Source organism: Macrobrachium nipponense, chromosome 22, assembly GCF_015104395.2.
Source record: "Macrobrachium nipponense isolate FS-2020 chromosome 22, ASM1510439v2, whole genome shotgun sequence".
Classification (NCBI taxonomy): domain Eukaryota; kingdom Metazoa; phylum Arthropoda; class Malacostraca; order Decapoda; family Palaemonidae; genus Macrobrachium; species Macrobrachium nipponense.
The window spans coordinates 7,656,632-7,675,770 of NC_087213.1; the positions used below are offsets into that span (position 1 = coordinate 7,656,632).

General features: G+C 44.3%; 1 protein-coding gene across 1 annotated transcript in view; it reads right to left on the minus strand.

Annotated features, from left to right (window-relative positions):
• Positions 1 to 4,031: 4,031 nt before the first annotated feature.
• Positions 4,032 to 19,139, minus strand: part of LOC135198857 (ribonuclease H2 subunit B-like) — a 98,622-nt gene continuing 83,514 nt past the window's right edge. The window contains 5 exon segments of the mRNA XM_064226830.1: positions 4,032 to 4,042; positions 8,260 to 8,424; positions 9,490 to 9,604; positions 11,023 to 11,060; positions 11,063 to 11,118. Of these exon segments, the coding sequence (XP_064082900.1) occupies positions 4,032 to 4,042; positions 8,260 to 8,424; positions 9,490 to 9,604; positions 11,023 to 11,060; positions 11,063 to 11,118 (385 nt within the window).

The window sequence follows — 19,139 nt, forward strand, 5'->3', positions numbered from 1 at the left end:
TTTTCTCTAAAATCGTTGTAATTTGCCCCGAGGGCTCTCGGAGATGTTGCGAGAGGAGGTCTTTTCAAGAAGGAATCTTGTATCCTTCCCGAGCTACGTTGACAGCCCAGGGATCTGCCTTCATTTCTTGCCAAACTTCCCAAAAACCTTGAAGTCTGGCTCCCACTGTCGTCTGAGGACTGAGTTCTCATTCTTTAGAGGGGGTCTTGGCTCCTCTTTTCGCAGGTACCCTCTTACCCCCTAAAGGCGGGTCGAGCGAATGTTCTTCCTCGAAAGGGCTGTTGCGACGGTCTAGAATCCTTTGACGTCTTCTCACCAAACTTGGTTTGGTAAGAACTTCTTACTGAAGACGAAAGAAGATCTTGAGTGGCTTTTTGCGAAAGGGATAGCGCTATATCCCCCTAATCACCTCTGAAGGAAACAGCTGTTTTCGAAAGGGGAGAGAAGAGTAACTCCGATTTCTGAGAGTTAGAAAACTCCTTTCGAGCGAACCGAACACAACAGCGATCTCTTCTTAAGCATTCCTGCTGTGAATAACGAAGCCAGCTCGTTCGTCCGTCTCTAAGAGCTTTATCCATGCAGGACATAATGCTCCTTAGCTATTTCTAAGTCCTGCGAATCCTCTTCTCCTAGGGAATTCGCTAACGCTCCCAAAGACCAATCCAAGAAATTGAAGACTTCGAAAAGTCCTAAAAATGCCTTTAAATAGATGGTCAAATTCCGAAGACGTCCACCAGACTTGGCCGACTGTAACGCCTGTCTGCGAGAGCTGTCTACTATACTGGAGAAGTCCCCCCTGGGAGGAGGCAGGTACTCCCAGGCCTAGACTTTCTCCAGTAGCGTACCATACTCCTGATTTAGAAGCTAACTTAGCTGGAGGAAAAACAAAAGAGTATTTCCCCGCTTCTTTCTTCTCCTTCATCCGTCATTCACTCCTTGAAGGGCCTTCTTCGCCGAAATTGACATCGTCATTTTCAGGAAAGAGGAACTTCTTTGGGGGGGAGTCCCCCCCCCCCCCCCCTAGTCTTGGAAAACTGTGATAAGGGGGGATAACGGAGCTGTCGGTTTAAATTCCCCCTCAAAAACAGCAATAAGACGTGAAGTCTAGAACCTTTATAATTCTGACGAAGGTTTCCGTAATCTTTTCTTCAATTACTCCAACTCTTCTTCTTTGCTGAAGAAATGTCTGTAAGTCGTCGTCGTATTGACGTTTCGTTGACGGACTAGCGTCCTGCCGCCTGCGTCCTGCGCTACCCGGGCGTCGGCGTCCTGCCGCCTCTCGATGTCCTGCCGCCTGCGTCCTGCGGCTACCGAGGCGTCGGCGTCCTGCCGCCTCTCGATGTCCTGCCGCCTGCGTCCTGGCGTCCATCGTAGAAACGCCTGCTTCCTTTGCGCCTGCGTCCTGCGTCCTGACGTTTGCGTCCTGCTTCTTCTGAAACTGTTTTCCCCTCCTAGCGTCAGTTCGCCCTGCGTCCTCGCGAACGCGTCCTTGTCTTCCCTTTTAGAAGACTTAATGGGAAGGAAATCGTCCTTACGCCTCGAAGATGGTTGTTCAGAAAGCATCCCAAGACTTCACAGTACCGCCAAACTTGGACTGCATTTCCCGTAAGAAATGCTTTCGTACCATCCTCCTGCATGTTAGACGACGAAGGATGAGGATTGCGAGCTGGACTGCACCTAAAGGAGAGCGATCCTGTACTCTACCCTACGGAGAAATACGAGGGGAGGATACATAAGAAGATGGAGGCGTTTCTCCCATGGAAATACCATGCCGAGAAGGACGTATATCACCATGCGTCCTGCGTCCTCTCAGTACGAGAAAAAAACCTTTTTCCTCTTGCTCGGCACTGCGTCCCCCGTCTTCCGAGGATGACAACACCTCAGGACTACTCCAAGCTCACTGTCTTGCGCCTGTCTCTCGAGAGCCGTTGACGTCCTGAACGTCCTCTTGAGCGGCCGAGAAAACCACCTGCATACCGACGTTCCCGCTCGGAAGTCGAACCTTCCGAGGACGCACACTTCCCAGTTTACGCCTTTTCTGCGGCAAACTGCAACAGCCTGGGACTTGCAACAGGACTGTTCGAAGGGAACGCCTGACCGTGAAAAAACCTCTCTCGCCTCCCTTCGACTGTCGACATGCCTTCTCCCTTTGGGTCTGGAGCTTGACAGAGGTCCTAGGTCTAGAGCACGAGAGAGACGATCAGACGCCCCCTCCACTACACTTTCACTGACATCGGAAACAAAGCATAACTTTGTCTGTAAGTCGCTGTATCTGGTCGCCCATGGACGCAAGGGCAGCGAACACTTTCACAATATTTGTATCGTTCGTCTCCTCCGATACAGCAGCGGGCGCAGGAGATACCTGGGAGAAGGAACTACCAATTCTACATTAGAAGAGCTGGAGAGGAAATACAAAATCACTCCTTTTACTCGAAGAATTTGACTTCTGACTACGAGAAAAACAGATCTCCTTACACGATCTTTCTCAAGTCTCTTCAACATATTTCATAAAGACCTTTCCCATTCCTTCTCTGATAAATTCTCACATTCAATGCTCTATTTTTTCCCAAGTACACACATTCTCCCTACACTTCTTACAAACGGTATGAGGTCGACGAAGCCTTCGGCAATCTTACTTACACCCCCTCTTTTAACACACACTCTAAACATACTTCCAGAGTCAGACATCTTAAAAGAACAATCCAAAGCGAATGCCAAGCTAACGTTTCCGAGTACAATACCAAAATCCCAAGCTCAGTCAGCAACGAGAATGAAAATTCTAGCAGGGAACCACCAACAATGTTGCCGGTTCGGCTGGCAGAGAAAATCTGGCCCAATTGGGAACGGTTCCCTCCGCTAGCGCCACGGTAACGGTGGTGTTTGCCTGAACTACTAATGGTTTACTAGCGATTGCCGCCGAGTTTTGAAAATTTCTGCCAGGTGGAACAGAGAAATATAGCTATATATATACCTGCCAGGTAAGTGTCATACATTAAAATGTATTTCCTTATTAAATAAAACATGAAACACAAATATGGGGGGTGGCATTTGAGGTTGGAACGGATTAAAGGCATTTTAATTATTTTCAGTGGAGAAAATTGATTTGATGTGCGAGCAAATTGAGCTACGAGCTCAACCACGGAACGAATTAAATTTCGTAGGTCAAGGTACCACTGGTATATAATTTTTTTCATAACATCTGGATTACACTTATGCAGCTTTCAAAATAGATGTTATTATTGTCACAAATGGAGAACTCGAGTATTTTCTGTATGATATCAATTAATTATTTTTATTAGTTGTTGGGCAAAATTTTTATTTAATATTTCAAAAATACATGCCAACCAAAAAATCAAAATCAGTTTTTTGTATTCTTTTGCAAGTGACATCAAATTTGCCAATGTAACTCATTGAAAATATATTCCTTGACATTCTTACCATCAAATACTGGGTAAAAATTAATGCTGTTGGTTTTATTATCCCTATTATTAAGATTTTATCTTTCATTCCGCATAAAAAACATTTACTTTGAATAAGTTAACGATGAAAAATATATCTAAAAAATAATTGCATTTCCCAGAAAATCCCAGGATTATTTCCTAATTGGTCCTAAAATCCTGGGCTCAAAACAGTACAGAACTAGTGAATATTGCTGTTAGTATCAGGCTATTGGAACCTATGCTATTTATTAATACTAATATACATTATGCCTATGGATGAAGCTTATATGGGATGACAGCATTGGGAGATGACAATTATTTACCACACTGTTGTAAAATTTTACTGTCAGTTTAACCCATGAATATAAGAACGATAATAATTAGGTTCTGTCTCTAGAGTAAAACAGGTGGAAAGAAGAAATTTGATCACTATATTACTCAAGTGTACACAAACTACAGCAGAACAGAATTAAAATTTTTATTTTCTAAATATAGAAAAACACAGTCCTTGGTAAATGCTGCAAAGATAATTTACAAATCTTAAAGACTGTTTAGAAAATAACATAATGTAGTGGCCATATCTACAAAAGTTTATGGCAAAACTGTAGAAGAAAATATACCATTAAGTTAAATTTTTATTTCTCCATAAAGTACATATTGTACATAGTAAATGGTGCATAAGTCATTTGAACAGTCTTGAAGGACATCCGAGAAAACATGTTTTAAAGAGGTGCAGGGTTTCCCATTAGATTGTACGGGTTGCGCCATTGTGTACATCTATGCGATGACGCCAAGCGGTGCATGTCACAAAACTGGTTTGGCTATGTTATGCCCGAAATTGAAAGACTGTCCTCGAAGACAAACTGAGAGACTTCCTTTGAGTCCAGATGAACAGGGGCATAGAAAATAAGCATCTTGCATATCAAGAGTGATTATTTCAATCACCCTGTTGAATGGATGATAGTACCCAATGGTTCGTTTCCATTTTGAACTTCATTTCTTGGACGATGAAGTTTCAAAGCACCTATATCAAGGACAGTTTTCTCTAACCCCCCTGATGGACTTGGGGACCACAAAAAAGACGGCTGTACAAACTTTCATTGAGCAATCCTCTACCTACTCTATGGCTCTCTTCCTGAGGAGGGATGACACTGGTCCCCTACCCGTCCGGTCCCGGTGGGGAGCGGTGTCATGGGACCGGCAGAGTCCGCTGTCGCGGTGGAGCGGGCCTGTCCTCTAGGCGCGTCATGGCCAGTCCCGGCGACCGAGGGGACCTCTTCCTTGCCTCAGCCCGCGGCGGTCTGGGACCGTCGTGTCAACCCTGGGTACCATCGGGATCACCACGAGAGCGATTGCGGGTCTGGCGGAGTCACCTGAGCAGCTCTCACCGTCTTCCATTCCGTGCCTCAGTCCTGTGCCGAGCAAACTCGGAAGCCTGAGCCTTGGCTGCACGGTCACCGCAGGCAACCGTACACCCGGTACCTCTCGCGAACAGAGGACGAGAACAGAACCTGATATAGCGGGCAGAGCCCCTAGCACCAGGTGAGGAGGTACCCTGGTGTTAGCCGGTACCCTTTGGGGTCCCCGTCTTCTTCCTTGCTGAAGGAGAGACGGTCCCACGGAAGACCCCCCCCCCCCCCCCCCCAAAGTCACACTGGAGTGAGACGGGCCCTTAGAAGTTCCCAAAACAAGCTGCATACCTCTCGGAGCCTTTTGAGTAAGCCGTCAATTGATTGGCATGGACACTAATGAGGGATACTCCTTGAATGGTGTTGAGTAGCCCTCCTTCAGGGAACCCTTTGACAGTCTAAGGCTCTCTCCTCTGACACTTAACCACTCCCAGAAAAGAAGTCTGGCTCTACTGGTGCAACAAACGGGCTGTCGTATCATTTCTTAGACGAAGGCCTGTAGTAAGCATCCTTTGGGTTGACCTGGTTACAGAAATCGTACCTTGGAGTGAGGCTTGGGAGGAAGCTCTGCCTACTCCAACGAAAGGGCTGTTGTTTAAGTGGGGAGACTGACTTGGGGTCCAAAAGAAGATGGCTCTTTAGTGCTTAGAAAACAGCCAACAGGTTCTGCGTCAACTTTTCTGGAGTACGTGGCTATTTCCTTGAATGTGGGCTGTAGAAAAAGATACAGGTAATCCAAAGGAGATTTGGTAGTGGGCAGACTTCTGGATAGAAGTTACTCCTTCAGTAGTGAAGGAGCACCACAATTTCTCTTCTTCAGAATCCCCACAGAGAAAGACCCACACGCTCTAGGGAGTCATAACTAATGGCTTGGTCTGTGCACAACAGTATGCCAAGTGAGGTCTCTTGCTAAAACCTCAGTGCAGTCCTCGATTTTCTTAGTGAGGGCCCTGACTAATCCAGCCGAGAAAACTGAATACTTTAAAAGACTTTAAAGATAAGCTTAACAAGGTGACCAGTTCTGCATGGAAGCAAACATCAGATTGCTGCTGAAAAGCTGAATGGCATGCTGAGCAATAAGTCCCAAGAAGTCTCCCTGGGCGGAGGGCAGACCTGCCAAGGATGGAGCTTCTAATGCGTACGACAGGTATCTCCTGCTATCAACCCCAAAAAGTGGGGGAAAACAAAGATGGCCTTACCCTGGTCTCTCTGACAGCAGCCAATCCCTGACCTCTGTTAAGTGCTTTTCTCAAAAGCGAATGAAAGAAAACAATCTTGGGAAGGCAAGTGCAGACATCAAGTTTGGATTCCTCATGATTAAAGTCAAGGCAGGCAAAAAACTGGTTGCCGCTGGCTGAAAGTGCGACAGAAAAGCCACCAAGAAAATATCTCAGCACAGATACATAAAAGCTGAAGGAGGTTGGGTGTTGCACTAAATCCTCATTGAAGAAAAACTGGGGACAAAGATAAGTCCCTTAAGAGGTTTGGTCATAAACCAGAGCTTTATGGAGCAAACCCAGAATGTCAGCCAACTGTTGCTTGATTTGTGCCCATGATGGATCTCCTACCACAGAGAAGCTGGCAAAGAGGGAGTCAAGGCATTTGGCGCTCATAAACTAGCACTAGCACTCAAGAGCTGGAGATGGGCTCTTGGGAGATGATGTTGGGCGCCTCGACAAAGACAAAGGGCGTTTCTTGATTAAGGGGCACTTGGGTGTCAAATACTGGCGCTCTTAAAAAAAACACTTGGGGCGAAATACTCAGAACTGCCGGATGGTTGAGGACTGTGAGGAAGATCTTTAAATCTCCTACAAGGAAGAGGCAAAGAGCTGTCCGTGTTTATCTGTGTCTCTTAAAGGACAAGACTCGGCTGGAAATGGCAATAGCACCTCTGCAAGGACTGGAATTCTCTGAGTCTGGAGGACAACTGATGTGCACTAACATAGACACCTTACCAATGGCATCTGTCGAAGCCTGGGCATGCATGACAGGTTCAACTGAAGGGGTGACTACCCGTGGGCAAACCCACCAGCCACCCTTGGACCTCCGGTATGTTTTCTCCCGGAGGTTCAGGGGAGTGTGACAGGGACTTTCGTCTAGGAGAACCGGCAGGACAGGCAGCCACCTCCTTCCACTTGCACTGGCATGACAACATTTTTCGTTGTCCATAAGGACCTTCAAGGACGCCCCAAATTCAGCCATTCCATTCACCACCAAATCGAACATTGGTCGAATCTGCACTAAAGACTAGCAATGGGATCGGGGTTGGAAGCATGGGAGCAAAGCACGGGAGTAGAGGGTATAGTGTTAGGGGGACTAAGGATGGGAGACAAGGCTGGGGCAGGGGAAGAAGGAATGGCAAGATAATCTACAACATTAGGTCTAGATGTAGGTTCTAGGCTACAAGCCCTACTTTTGGCTATAGAGACTGCATTCCTCTTCCTATCCCTATCAAGTTTTAAAACACCTTCCATTGCCTATTGTTCCAATCTTTACACTCATCACATGTTACCTCTTTTGAACATACCTGTCCCTAACATTTGAACAAACAGTATGAGAATCGTAAATGGTTTTTGTCAACCAGGTCTTACAACCCTCCCAACAATACCTAATGCTGGAGGAACTTGAGTCCAATATGATAAATCACAAAAACAGGTATAAAACTATCTAAGCTAAGCTGACAAGCTTGAAGGTTACACTGATACCTGAATACTTTACCGAATCCTGGAAGGATAGACCCAAAACACCAATTAAATAAATCAACATGAGGTGCTGCAAACTTTATGACATTACATCGAAGGCTGGCAGAAAAGAAGTGAAGTCTTTTGCTTTTATTACTCCCATTGTTCTCCTATAGTAGCAGAATTACCTACACAAAACAGAAGCGGTAATGCGATTTTTAAAATTTCAGCTGCTGTGTGAGTGGAAAATATAGCAGTGTAATTACTTGATAAGTTACAAAAGAAAATTGATAGTAAAAGGGTTTAAAAGGTGTAACAGGAGGAAAACCTCACAGTTACACTTAGAAACAATTGCTAGGAAGGGGTGGAAAGTAACATGGAAGACAGATACTGTAATATGAACAAAGGTAAACCAAAAAGAATGAAAGAGGTTGCAGCTAAGGCCAAAAGGACACCGCAAAGAACCTTAATTAATGCCTACAAGTGCACTGCATGTGATGCATTCACAGCATTATCCTACTACACTTAAAAATAAGTCATGGCATTAAGAAAAAATGAAAATGCAAGGAAAAATTTTCAGGATGACAGAACATGATTGTAGTTGACAGTACTTGTTACAAAAGGAAGGACCAGTAAGAAAGCAAGGAAAGAAAGCCAGAGAAAGAACAGAATGATGTCAAGGATATACAGTACTTAGTTCTGTTAATAGAATGCAGTTTACTTACTAACCTTGAGTATGTTCCAGACTGGCTGTACGAACAAAAGTAAAACTCTGGGCCGCTGAGGTTGGAATCTTTTTATCTTGTAGTAACACAGACAGCTTTTCCACTTTATTGCTAAGCCAGTTCAATGTTAATTCCTCATTGTAACGCCAGACTCCCAAATCTGGAGATCCTGAAATATAAAAGCATATCCCTGAGAATGGTAATGGATGAATCATCCCAAAATAATTATATAAGCACTAACTGAGGCTCTACAGCCCAGGAAGAGTAAAATCAGGCTTCCAGATTGATAGTGCTTTTATGAAACCCAAAATTTAAATCATGCGTGAGCTGGGTAATTCAACATTAGGGTACTACAAATGACAGCAATTTCATATGAAGTTCAACTCTATTATGTAATCCCTCTCTAGCTTTTGATTAATTTGATCAACAACTTGTTTCTGTGAATATAACAATCTTACAAGTCCAGCATTCCACTATATTACAAAATGGTCAGTTTCAGTGTTGGGGTAGAGCTTTTAGTAGCTCTGAAAAATGGTAATTTGATGATTTGGTTAGCATATAGTGTACCAATTTTTTTTTTATGTATTTTATATACTTACAAATTTATAATCCTACACTAACTTAACTTTGCAGCAAAAAAAATTCTTTAGGCTAACTAGGCCTAAGACTAGCAAAACGTATTGCAGCGATTCAAAAAATTGCCTAAACATACATAAGCTTAGCCTGGCCTTGACAATACTTGCCAAAATCTTGAAAGGAGGGGGGGAGGTGGTGTCAAACACTGCAAGAGTACATACGGTACTGGTTTTATCTTTAGTCGAGAGGAGCCCCTTAGGTGGGAAGGATGGCCTCAAAAAATGTATTTATTTAATTTATTAAAATAGATCCAAAATGTTGAACATTTTATGTAGATTTATACTATACTAACATAACATGTTACTCTGTAAATCAAGCAGTTTTTAACTAAATTGGCAAGTTTAAAACTCAGTATATATGATCTAAATTCAAATACACACAAAAATTTTCTAATGCCTAAAGTAGAAGAGTTGAAATTTTGTAAGCAGAGGTTTTGTACCCACAAGACTTTACAATACACAAATAAATTAAAGATCAGTTCCCATCATAAGTACCTATACAGAGACTCCATGAAACTTTGTCTTCAAGTGCTTCAAAGAAAGAGAAAGATCTCACTTACATCAATTCTGTTTATATCATCAGTTACTCTATAAATTACCTTTCTGATCTGCAACATGTGAAAAATCTTTAGTTTTTGCTAAAGATGCCAGATGCTTAATATCTGGGTAGTCTGTATCTTCTAACAGATGATCAATTGGGACATTTTTTTCAGCCTGGAACAGAGGATAAAGGTTAGATAATGCATTAATTTCAACTGCACAAAAAACTGTAAAAAAACTATACTCTTGTTTTTTTCCATCTGTCCCCATCCGCCTGTGGTGGTAGCGCATGGTAACACTGCGTCCCGGGCTTTGAATAGTTACACCGTGCCTAAGTTTTAGGTAAATAAAAGGATATCTGGGTGTACATTTGCAACTGAAAAGTGTTTTAATAATTAACTGTATGTGAATTACACCGTTAATATTCGAAATAGGATATTATTTAAAGCCCGGGACGCAGTGTTACCATGTGCAAACACCACATGCAGATGGACAGATGGAAAAAAACAGAGTATACAACATAATAGCATTTGAAATGAAAATACCTCAAAGATGAAAAACTTTAATGCTTCTTTCAGGCTGAAATCAATGATGTTGGACAACCTTGAAATGAAGAAGAGACAACCAATAACCTCAAATCTGCAAATTACAAATACAAGCAGTCCCCAGTTACCAGCAGGGGTTCCATTCTCAGAGGAATGCCTGCCGGTTCCATTCACAGAGGGATGCCGATAAGCGAAAACTGCCATTAACTGAAAACTCAGCAATTTATGATGCCAATAACCAGTTAATGGTGCCTCTATTACCAGCACCTTATGGCGCCTAAATAGCTGATTTTATGGTGCAGACAGGCATCATAAAAACCGGATCGCCATTACAGGCAGTCCCTGGGTTACGACGGGGGTTCCGTTCTTGAGACGCTTCATAAGCCGAAAATCGTTGTAAGCCAGAACATTGTGAAAAATCCTAAGAAAACCTTACTTTTAATGCTTTGGGTGCATTCAAAACTATGTAAACTGCATTCTTGCATTTTTCATTAAAAAAAAACTCAAACATTGATTATTTTGCATTTTTGGTGTCATATTTCATCTGCCAGAACAGCATTGTAGGCGTCATGACCCTGGAAATAATTTCTGATGAATATCACTGAAAAGCGCCTTAACCTCAGAACGTCGAAAGCCGAACCCGTCGTAACCCGGGGACTGCCTGTACCCAAGTCCACTGACCAATAACAGGGAACTGCCTGTAATTCAATAGATAAAGCAATATTCTTACCTAAGTAACAATTGTGCTAGGCAAGCATAGTTTATGGTTACAAAATTTGCCCCAGACAAAAGATTACAAATAGGTGATAAGTCTGAAACCAAAAATACTATAAACGTTAAGCTACATAAATGACTCACCTTAGAATTTTTAATGTCCCATGAGACATTTTGCAACAAAAATTAATAGCATATCAAATATGTAAGTTTAATTTGCAAAAAAAAGTCTTTCTCATACTATCAAATATGTAAGTTCCATTTGCAAAAAACAGTCTTTCTCATACAGTTATAAATGAATGATAAAACCAAAATATTTTAAGTCTTACATACCGTGATTAAATAAGGAAGAGTTAGGTATGTAACATCATGGTAGAAACCAGATATAGCCTGCCATCAGACATCACTTTTGAGCCAATAAACCATGATCTGAAGTGAAAAGTAATAAAATAAATTTCACAATACCTGTACAAAAAAAAAAAAGAGTAACACTTCAAACTAAAATGAAATTTTCATTATTGAAAATGAAGTTTTATTGGTATACTTACCGAACAAATTATAGAGCCGTGATTCCACGAGCGGCAGGATACTAAATTCAAATTTAGCGCGTCGGCGTCGCCAACACTGGTGGTGATGACGTCATCTCCCTCCTCTCGCGGGAGAACCAGGTACAACTGCCCAGGTGAATCCAATTCTTTCTGCCCGTCCAGTCCACCTAAGGGGAGGAGGGTGGGTATAATCATAATTGTTCGGTAAAGTATACAATAAAACTTCATTTTAATAATGAAAATTTCATTTTTTATTGTAGTGTCTTACCGAACAATTATAGAGCTGATTACACATTTATGGGAAGGTGGGATTCAGTGGACCACTAGTATTTTTTAAATGGTTACATTTATTGCAATAACCAGTAAACACTCAAGGTGTCTGTTGTACCTTACCTTGTAAGAGAGCTACAGCAGACTGTTACTGCCTCTGGTCGGTGCTCTTTCTTACTATTGTAGAGGAATTGGAATTTGCCAAAGTTAGCCTCTACAGGAGTGGAATCCTTCCGTAGTTCAAGCGAGTCAAGGCTGACTGACGAGGATAGTAACAACAAAGATTGCCCTTGCCTGGCTAAGACCAGAAAATTCAATCATACAAAACATTTGTCACCAACACCAGATTTAAAAACATATATACCCCAACCATTGTAAAATCTGACCTAACAGACTGGTGAGTATCCCAGGTACTCAGTACCCCAGCTTCCCTTGAACTCGACAACCTATTCAAGGTGAAAAGTTAGCATAGAGGATGACGACCCTGTGCCGTTTCTCCCAACACCATGCCAGAAAACCGTCACCGGACCTAACGTTTTTACAATTCTCGAAAACCGTTTCTATCTCTTTGAGATAATGACTCGCAAAAACACCGAATTCGATCTCCAGAACGTCCTCTGAAGAATCGAAAGCTAAAGATAAATTCTTTCTGAATGCTAAAGAAGTTGCCACTGCTCTAACCTCGTAAGCTTTAACTCTCAGAACGGAAAGGATTGTCGTTCTCGGACTGCGGAGTGAGCTTTCCCTGATAAGCTCTCCTATAAAGAACGATATAGCATTCTTAGAAAGAGGACGAGAGGGATTTTGAACCGAGGTCCAGAGCTTAGAAGATTGTCCTCTGATACCCTTAGTGGCAAACAGATACTGCTTAATAGCCCTGACTGGACATAAGAGCCTTTCTTCTCCTCATGTCCAACCAAATCAGATAAGTTCCTTACCACAAAAACTCCTCGGCCAAGGATTAGAAGGATTCTCATTTTTGGCTAGAAAGGTCAAAGATACCAAGAAAATACAGCATTGCCTTGAGAGAAACCGACTCTTTTTGTCTATAGCGTGCAATTCGCTGACACGCTTAGCAGAAGCTAGTGCAATAAGAAAGAGTGCCTTCTTAGTCAAGTTCCTGAGTGAAGCCGACTTCAAAGGCTCAAACGGTGGGCCCCCATGAGGAACTTAAGCACCACATCTAAGTTCCAAGCCACTGTATCTTGCGGGAGCTTAGTGGTTTCGAAAGACCTAATGAGGTCCGACAGATCTGAATTGGAGGAAATATCCAAACCTCGATGTCGAAAAACCGAAGAGAGCATGGCTCTATATCCTCTGATCGTCGTAGAGCCAGTTTCTTAGAGTTCCTAAGAAATAGAAGAAAATCTGCTATTTCTGTTAAAGAGGTTCGCAGAAGTAGAGACTTAAGCACTTCTACACCACTCTCTGAACGATTCTCCACTTCCCTTGATAGAGTTTGTTAGAAGACTCTCTCCTACAACGAGCGATAGCTTCTGCAGCTCTTCTTGAAAATCCTTTCGCTCTGACAAGATTCCGGACAGTCTGAACCCTGTCAGAGCTAAGAGCGGACAAGTTTTGGTGGAACCTCTTGAAGTGAGGTTGTTGAGAAGCCACTTCTCTGGAGGAAGAAGTCTGGGGAAGTCTACTAACAACTGGAGAAGGTCCGGGAACACACTCTTTCCTGGGCCAAAAGGGAGCGATTAACGTTAGCGTTACATTGCTGTGCGACATGAACTTGTTCAGCACCTCTCTTATTAGACCGAACGGCGGGAATGCATAGCTTCCAGACCCGACCAATCCAACAGCATGCGTCCACCGACCAAGCTAGAGGATCTGGGACTGGAGAACAAAGAGAGGAAGACGGTTGTTCCTCGATGTCGCGAACAGGTCTATTGACGGTCGTCCCAAAGGCGCCAAAGTTTCTGACAAATCTTGTTGTCCAAAGTCCACTCCAGAGGTAACACTTGCTGTTGACGACTTAACTCGTCCGCCAGGACGTTCATCTTTCCCGGAACAAATCTCGGGACTAGCTGAACCTTCGCTTCGTTTGACCACAGGAGGAGATCCTTGGCTACTTCGTACAGAGAGAAAGACTGAGTCCCCCCCTGTTTCCGCACGTACGAGAGAGCCGTGGAGTTGTCGGAATGTACTGCCACTACTCGGCCTTCTACTAAGCTCCGAAACTGTCTGAGCCCTAAGAAAATTGCTAACAGTTCCTTTACATTTATGTGGAACTTCTTCTCCTTCTCCGACCAAGCTCCTGAAGTCCGTTGATTTCCCAGTAGGGCTCCCCAACCTGTGTCCGATGCGTCGGAAAAGAACTGTAGGTTCGGGAGGATGGGTCGTAGATCTAACCCTTCTTCCAACCTTGCTCGAGAGAGCCACCACCTTAGGTCCTCTTTTATTTGATCTGTGACAGGAAATGGTAATCGAGTCTGGGGTTGTGGTCTTTCCTGCACCAAGAGGCTCTCAGGAAAAACTGCAGAGGTCTCATGTGCAGTCTTCCCAACGTCACAAATTTCTCCACTGACGTCAATTTGCCCAGGAGCCTCATCCACTGATTGGCAGAACTTACCTTTTTGTCCAAGAACTCCTGAACTGTCTCCAGACAGCCTTGAACCCTCTTCGACAGAAAAGCCCGAAAAACTTGAGCATTCAGAATCATCCCCAAATAAAGGATGCTCTGAGATGGAACCAACTGGGACTTCTGTTTGTTGACCAGAACCTTCCTAACTTTCTGGCAAGGATCCAGAGTTGTTCCAAGGTCCCCCCTTCATGCACCCGACTCTCTGATTCCGACCGGAGAAGCCAATCGTCCAGATAGAGGGAGATTCTTACTCCTAATATGTGTAGCCAGCTTCCTATCGGGGATAGAACCCTGGTGAAAAACTTGAGGAGCGGTCGCTAGTCCGAAGCAAAGCGCCCGAAACTGAAACACCTTGCCTTCGGAACATGAACCTCAGGTACTTCCGAGATTCGCGATGTATCGGAATGTGAAAATAAGCGTCTTGCATGTCCAGAGAGACCATCCAATCCCCCTGTCTGATGGACTCCAGAACCGACCGATGGTCTCCATATGAAATTTTGTTTTCTGGACATGCAAGTTCAGGGCGCTCACATCCAAAACCGGCCTCCAGCCGCCCCCTGATGACTTGGGAACTACAAAAAGGCGATTGTCAAAAAAAGCCTGGAGGAAAATACCCCTTCTATCTGTTCTATCGCTTCTTTGAGAACAAGCGCTTCCACTTCTGCAGCTAGCGCCAGAAATTTGTCTGAGCCCGGAGAGTATGCCTGGAATGGAATTGGCCACAGGTGAGAGCGAGGAGGTGAAACGAGAGGAATACGATAGCCGAACTTGAGTACTTGCACTACCCAGGCTTCTGCTCCTCTTGTTTTTTCCCATTCCTCCCAAAACAGAGCCAGCCTGGCTCCCACTGTGCATGAAGAACCGAGCTTTCATTTGGAAGGTTTGTTAACCTTGGCCGAGGCCTTAGACTGAGGTCGCAAATTCGATTTCGGCCGAAAGAAGCGCTTGGGTTTTCTCCCTCGAAAAGGCGCTTGGGGCCAGAGGAGAAACCGAAGGAACAGTCTCCACAGGAGCTTTAGGTCTCTTAGTAGACTGTTGCCAGTAAATCCGAAGTAGATTTTCTTATCTAGCGCAGAACGAAATTGACAACACTACATCGTCTGGAAAGAGGTTATCTTTCACAAAAGGAGCAAACAAGAGAGCAGACTTCTGTTGGGCCGTACCCTTTTAGAAGCAAAGGAGCACCAAAGTTGCCTTTTCTTAAGGGTACCAAATGGCGATGAGCGAAGCTAACTCATCACATCCATCCCTAATGGATTTGTCCGCACAGGAGACAGAACACCAATCCAATCCTCCGCTAACTCCTGGGAAAGAGAAGGACAGTCTTCGATCTTGGCCGCTAAAGCGCCAATAGTCCAATCAAGGAAGCTAAAAGACTTCCAAAAGTTTAAATTGATTCTTTACAACGTGGTCCAACTCAGGCGCTGTAAAGAAAACTTTCGCTGCGGCGAAAGCAGATCTTCTAGAGGAGTCGATTAAACTGGAGAAGTCTCCCTGGGAGGAGGCAGAAACTCCCAGAGAAGGAGCTTCCCCAGTTACATAAAAACCTATACCTCTTACGAAGCAACTTAGAGGGAGGGTAAGCAAAAAGAGCCTTCCCTAAGTCTCTTTTTCATAGACATCCATTTCTCCGTCTCTTTCAACGAATGTCTAACCGCTTTATAAGAACAAGTTTTGGGAGGAGGGAGGGTCTGAAGTTTCCTCCTCATCAAAAAGTCGAAGTTGGGAGCGCGGAGCCGCTTTCTCAAAATAAAGATCTGGATAAGAATACCAGAAGAAATCTAAGGAGACGTGAATAACACGAGAGGTGATGTGAATCCTCTCCTCTACTTCTTCTTCATTCTCCGATAACCGCCGAAGAAGTAGACGGAACTACAACCGGGATCTGAAGGTTTCGAACCACCCTTGGACTCATTCATCCAGTTGGTTAACATCTCTAACTGCTTGCGCAAAGGCGCCAGAGACGAATCAAAAAACAGTTAACGTAGGCTTGAAGAGCCTAAATGTTCAGCAGAGGCGGAAAAACTACTATGCGCCTCGCTCGGAGCCGCCGAAATTCGAGGCGAAACAGGCGCATCAGCGTAACAGACGAAAAAGCGCCTAAAGAAACACCCTTAGAACTGCTAGCTACAGCGCTAAAACCACAATCTCTACTAGTAGATGGAGCCGAAAAAGGCACAGATTTGAGGGCGACGAACGAGCCGCTAACGGCCGCGGCGCAACCCTACTCTCAGGCTCCTTATACCGCTTGACTTGGAGGAGGCGAAGAATCGGCGCCTGAACGCCTCTTTTTTAAGGACGCGAAACGGGCGAATCTCGCCAAGAGCGCCGCGCGACCGGAGACGAATCGCTTGAATCATTCGAAAGGCGTCTGACCGCAACACCTTTCCAACGCTTAACCGAGTCCCTGTTGAGGCGCAACAGGCTCAACAAAGAGGAGGCGCCTGTCCTGTGGGCAAATCCCGATCGACCTCCCTTGGACTTCCGGTATGTCTTCTCCCCGGTGCGGGGGAGCTGGACAGTGACCTTTGTCTAGGGAGACGTGTCAGGACAGACAGACGCACCCTCAACTACACTCTTACCTGAGGTCGCTTTCTCCAAAAACGTCTTAACTGAATACCAAGTTGCAAAACCGTATTCGCTAGTACCGAAAATTTCTGATCTAACCTCGATTCCAAAACTGGCAATGGTGTCGGAAGCAAACTACACGGGAAGCCGGAGAAGTGGGATTAGTAGGAGGAATAGGAGGTGTAGTTAAAGGAGACATAACAATTTGAGGAGAAACAGAAGGAACAGATGCATCGCAAGACGAAGCAGAGCTAAGTCTACTTTCCCTAAGCACTGCTTTTCTAATTCTGTCTTTAGCTAATTTCTCCGAGTATGAACTAAAAAAAACTTCCATTGAGAATCAGTCCAATCACTACACTCGTTACATGTTGCGATCTGCTGAACAAACCTGTCCCCTACACTTAAACACATTTAGTGTGAGAATCATATTCTAACTTGGATAATCTAGTTTTACATCCTGAGATGCAAAACCTAACTCCCGACGGACTAGAATCCGACATGGCAACGCCTAAATAAAAAGCAAAATAACAACAACGCCAAAAAAGAGATTACTTCACCAATTCCGAAGATCAATTCCACCAGAAAAAAAAAAAAGCGAAGCAAAGTCATCCAACCGCACCGACCACCGATGTTCACCGGACGCGGCAGGAAAAGAATTGGATTCACCTGGGCAGTTGTACCTGGTTCTCCCGCGAGTGGAGGGAGATGACGTCATCACCACCAGTGTGGCGACGCCGACGCAGCTAAATTTGAATTTAGTATCCTGCCGCTCGTGGAAATCACGGCTCTATAATTGTTCGGTAAGACACTACAATAAAATTAGTTTTTATATAGGAGGTCTAATTTTAAATTACAGAGCAGCATGAAGCAATGCACTAAGTGCAAAGTTATGAAATTTTATGAAAAGCTATTAAGTGCAAAACATTTCTTGTGACCAATCTTGTATCAGTTTCTTCCATCATACCACAAGTGGCTGATAAAAGGTTACGTATAATCTAAAAAATACTGATAAAGTACATCTAAAAAAATAACATTGAGAATAACATTGCATCATGAAAGACTGACAACAATGCCTACACAACCTCTGGCAATGCAACTACAATTATAATCTCAACTTATTTTTTATGTTTTTAGCTCACCTCGCCTTGCCAGAAATTCATATTTTTATTTAAGCTAGAAGCAGCAGCCATTTCACCCCCACCATTGGCTGAGTTTGGGAAGGATTTAGGGAAATCAGCATAGACCAGGCCAGACAAGGGAGATAGGAATTTCCGGTCCATTCGTAGCTAGTGCAGGAGGGTATTAATTCGTTAAGCACTAGGGACATAACACAAGGGAAGTGGGCAGCTTAGGTAGGCTCTTCCTAGGCCTAATCTTAAGACCTATTTTACTGGCCGTATGTCTGTTTCCAGAATAACCTGCCAAGAGGGGGGGGGGGGGGGGGGGGGGGGGGGGGGGGGGGGGGGGGGGGGGGGGGGGGGGGGGGGGGGGGGGGGGGGGGGGGGGGGGGGGTGGGGGGGGGGGTGGGGGGGGGGGGGGGGAAGTACCCGGGGGGGGGGGGGGGGGGGGGGTGGGGGGGGGGGGGGGGGGGGGGGGGGGGGGGGGGGGGGAACCCGTAACGCAAATCATCCGTGCCCTGATTCATCCTCAGTCCTGCTCAGCCACTTATCATGGACAGACGTCCATCCTAGCCTTCCATATAGGTCTACACAAAGGAGCTGGCTGGTGCGCCCCCAAAACTCAGACAAAAGCCGACGCCATCTTCTCATATTAAGCTACACTCCATAAGGCATCCAGGTACATCTGAGTCACATTCGTATAGCCAGTTCTTTTCCTCCGAGTCCAACAAACTCCCACGTTTTCAAATCAAATTTTCTCACTTCTCTAACGAACATCCTTTTGTCCAGCCAAGGTGTCACGTGCTTCCTTTGTGACTAATCCAAGATCAACGAAGATCTTCATAAAGCTATTCAACTTAAGCACTCGATCTCTCCCATATTATCAGCATAGGGCATGTCACAAATGTTGTGCAAGAAGTCTTTGTTTTATGTTTGTGTACCTGGAATTCATTTCCAGATTTCCGACTGCCGGCTCCGTGCCTTCCTGCATCCTTGCTAAGCATCCCCATTACCTTGGAAGATATTCATCAACAAGCTAGAAACCGCCTTGCATAGATTGTGAATTTGGCCATTCCCTTATGTTACTGTAAATGATAGAATAATTTACTCAGGCTGTTCAATTTTGTGTAAATAAACTTAATTTAGATCTATTGGCTGATTTTCCATGGCGACCTTGGCTAAGTAAACAGTTTTCTAACTCAAGGTAAGTAAAACGCTTCATTCTTATTCCATATCCTTATGTGTGTGGGCTGTGGTGGATTTTTACAGCAAGGCTTACTATTTTATTCGTATACCAAAGTCCAAAACAGCCACACACATACAATTATTCAATCTTTTATGAAAATGCCATGATAT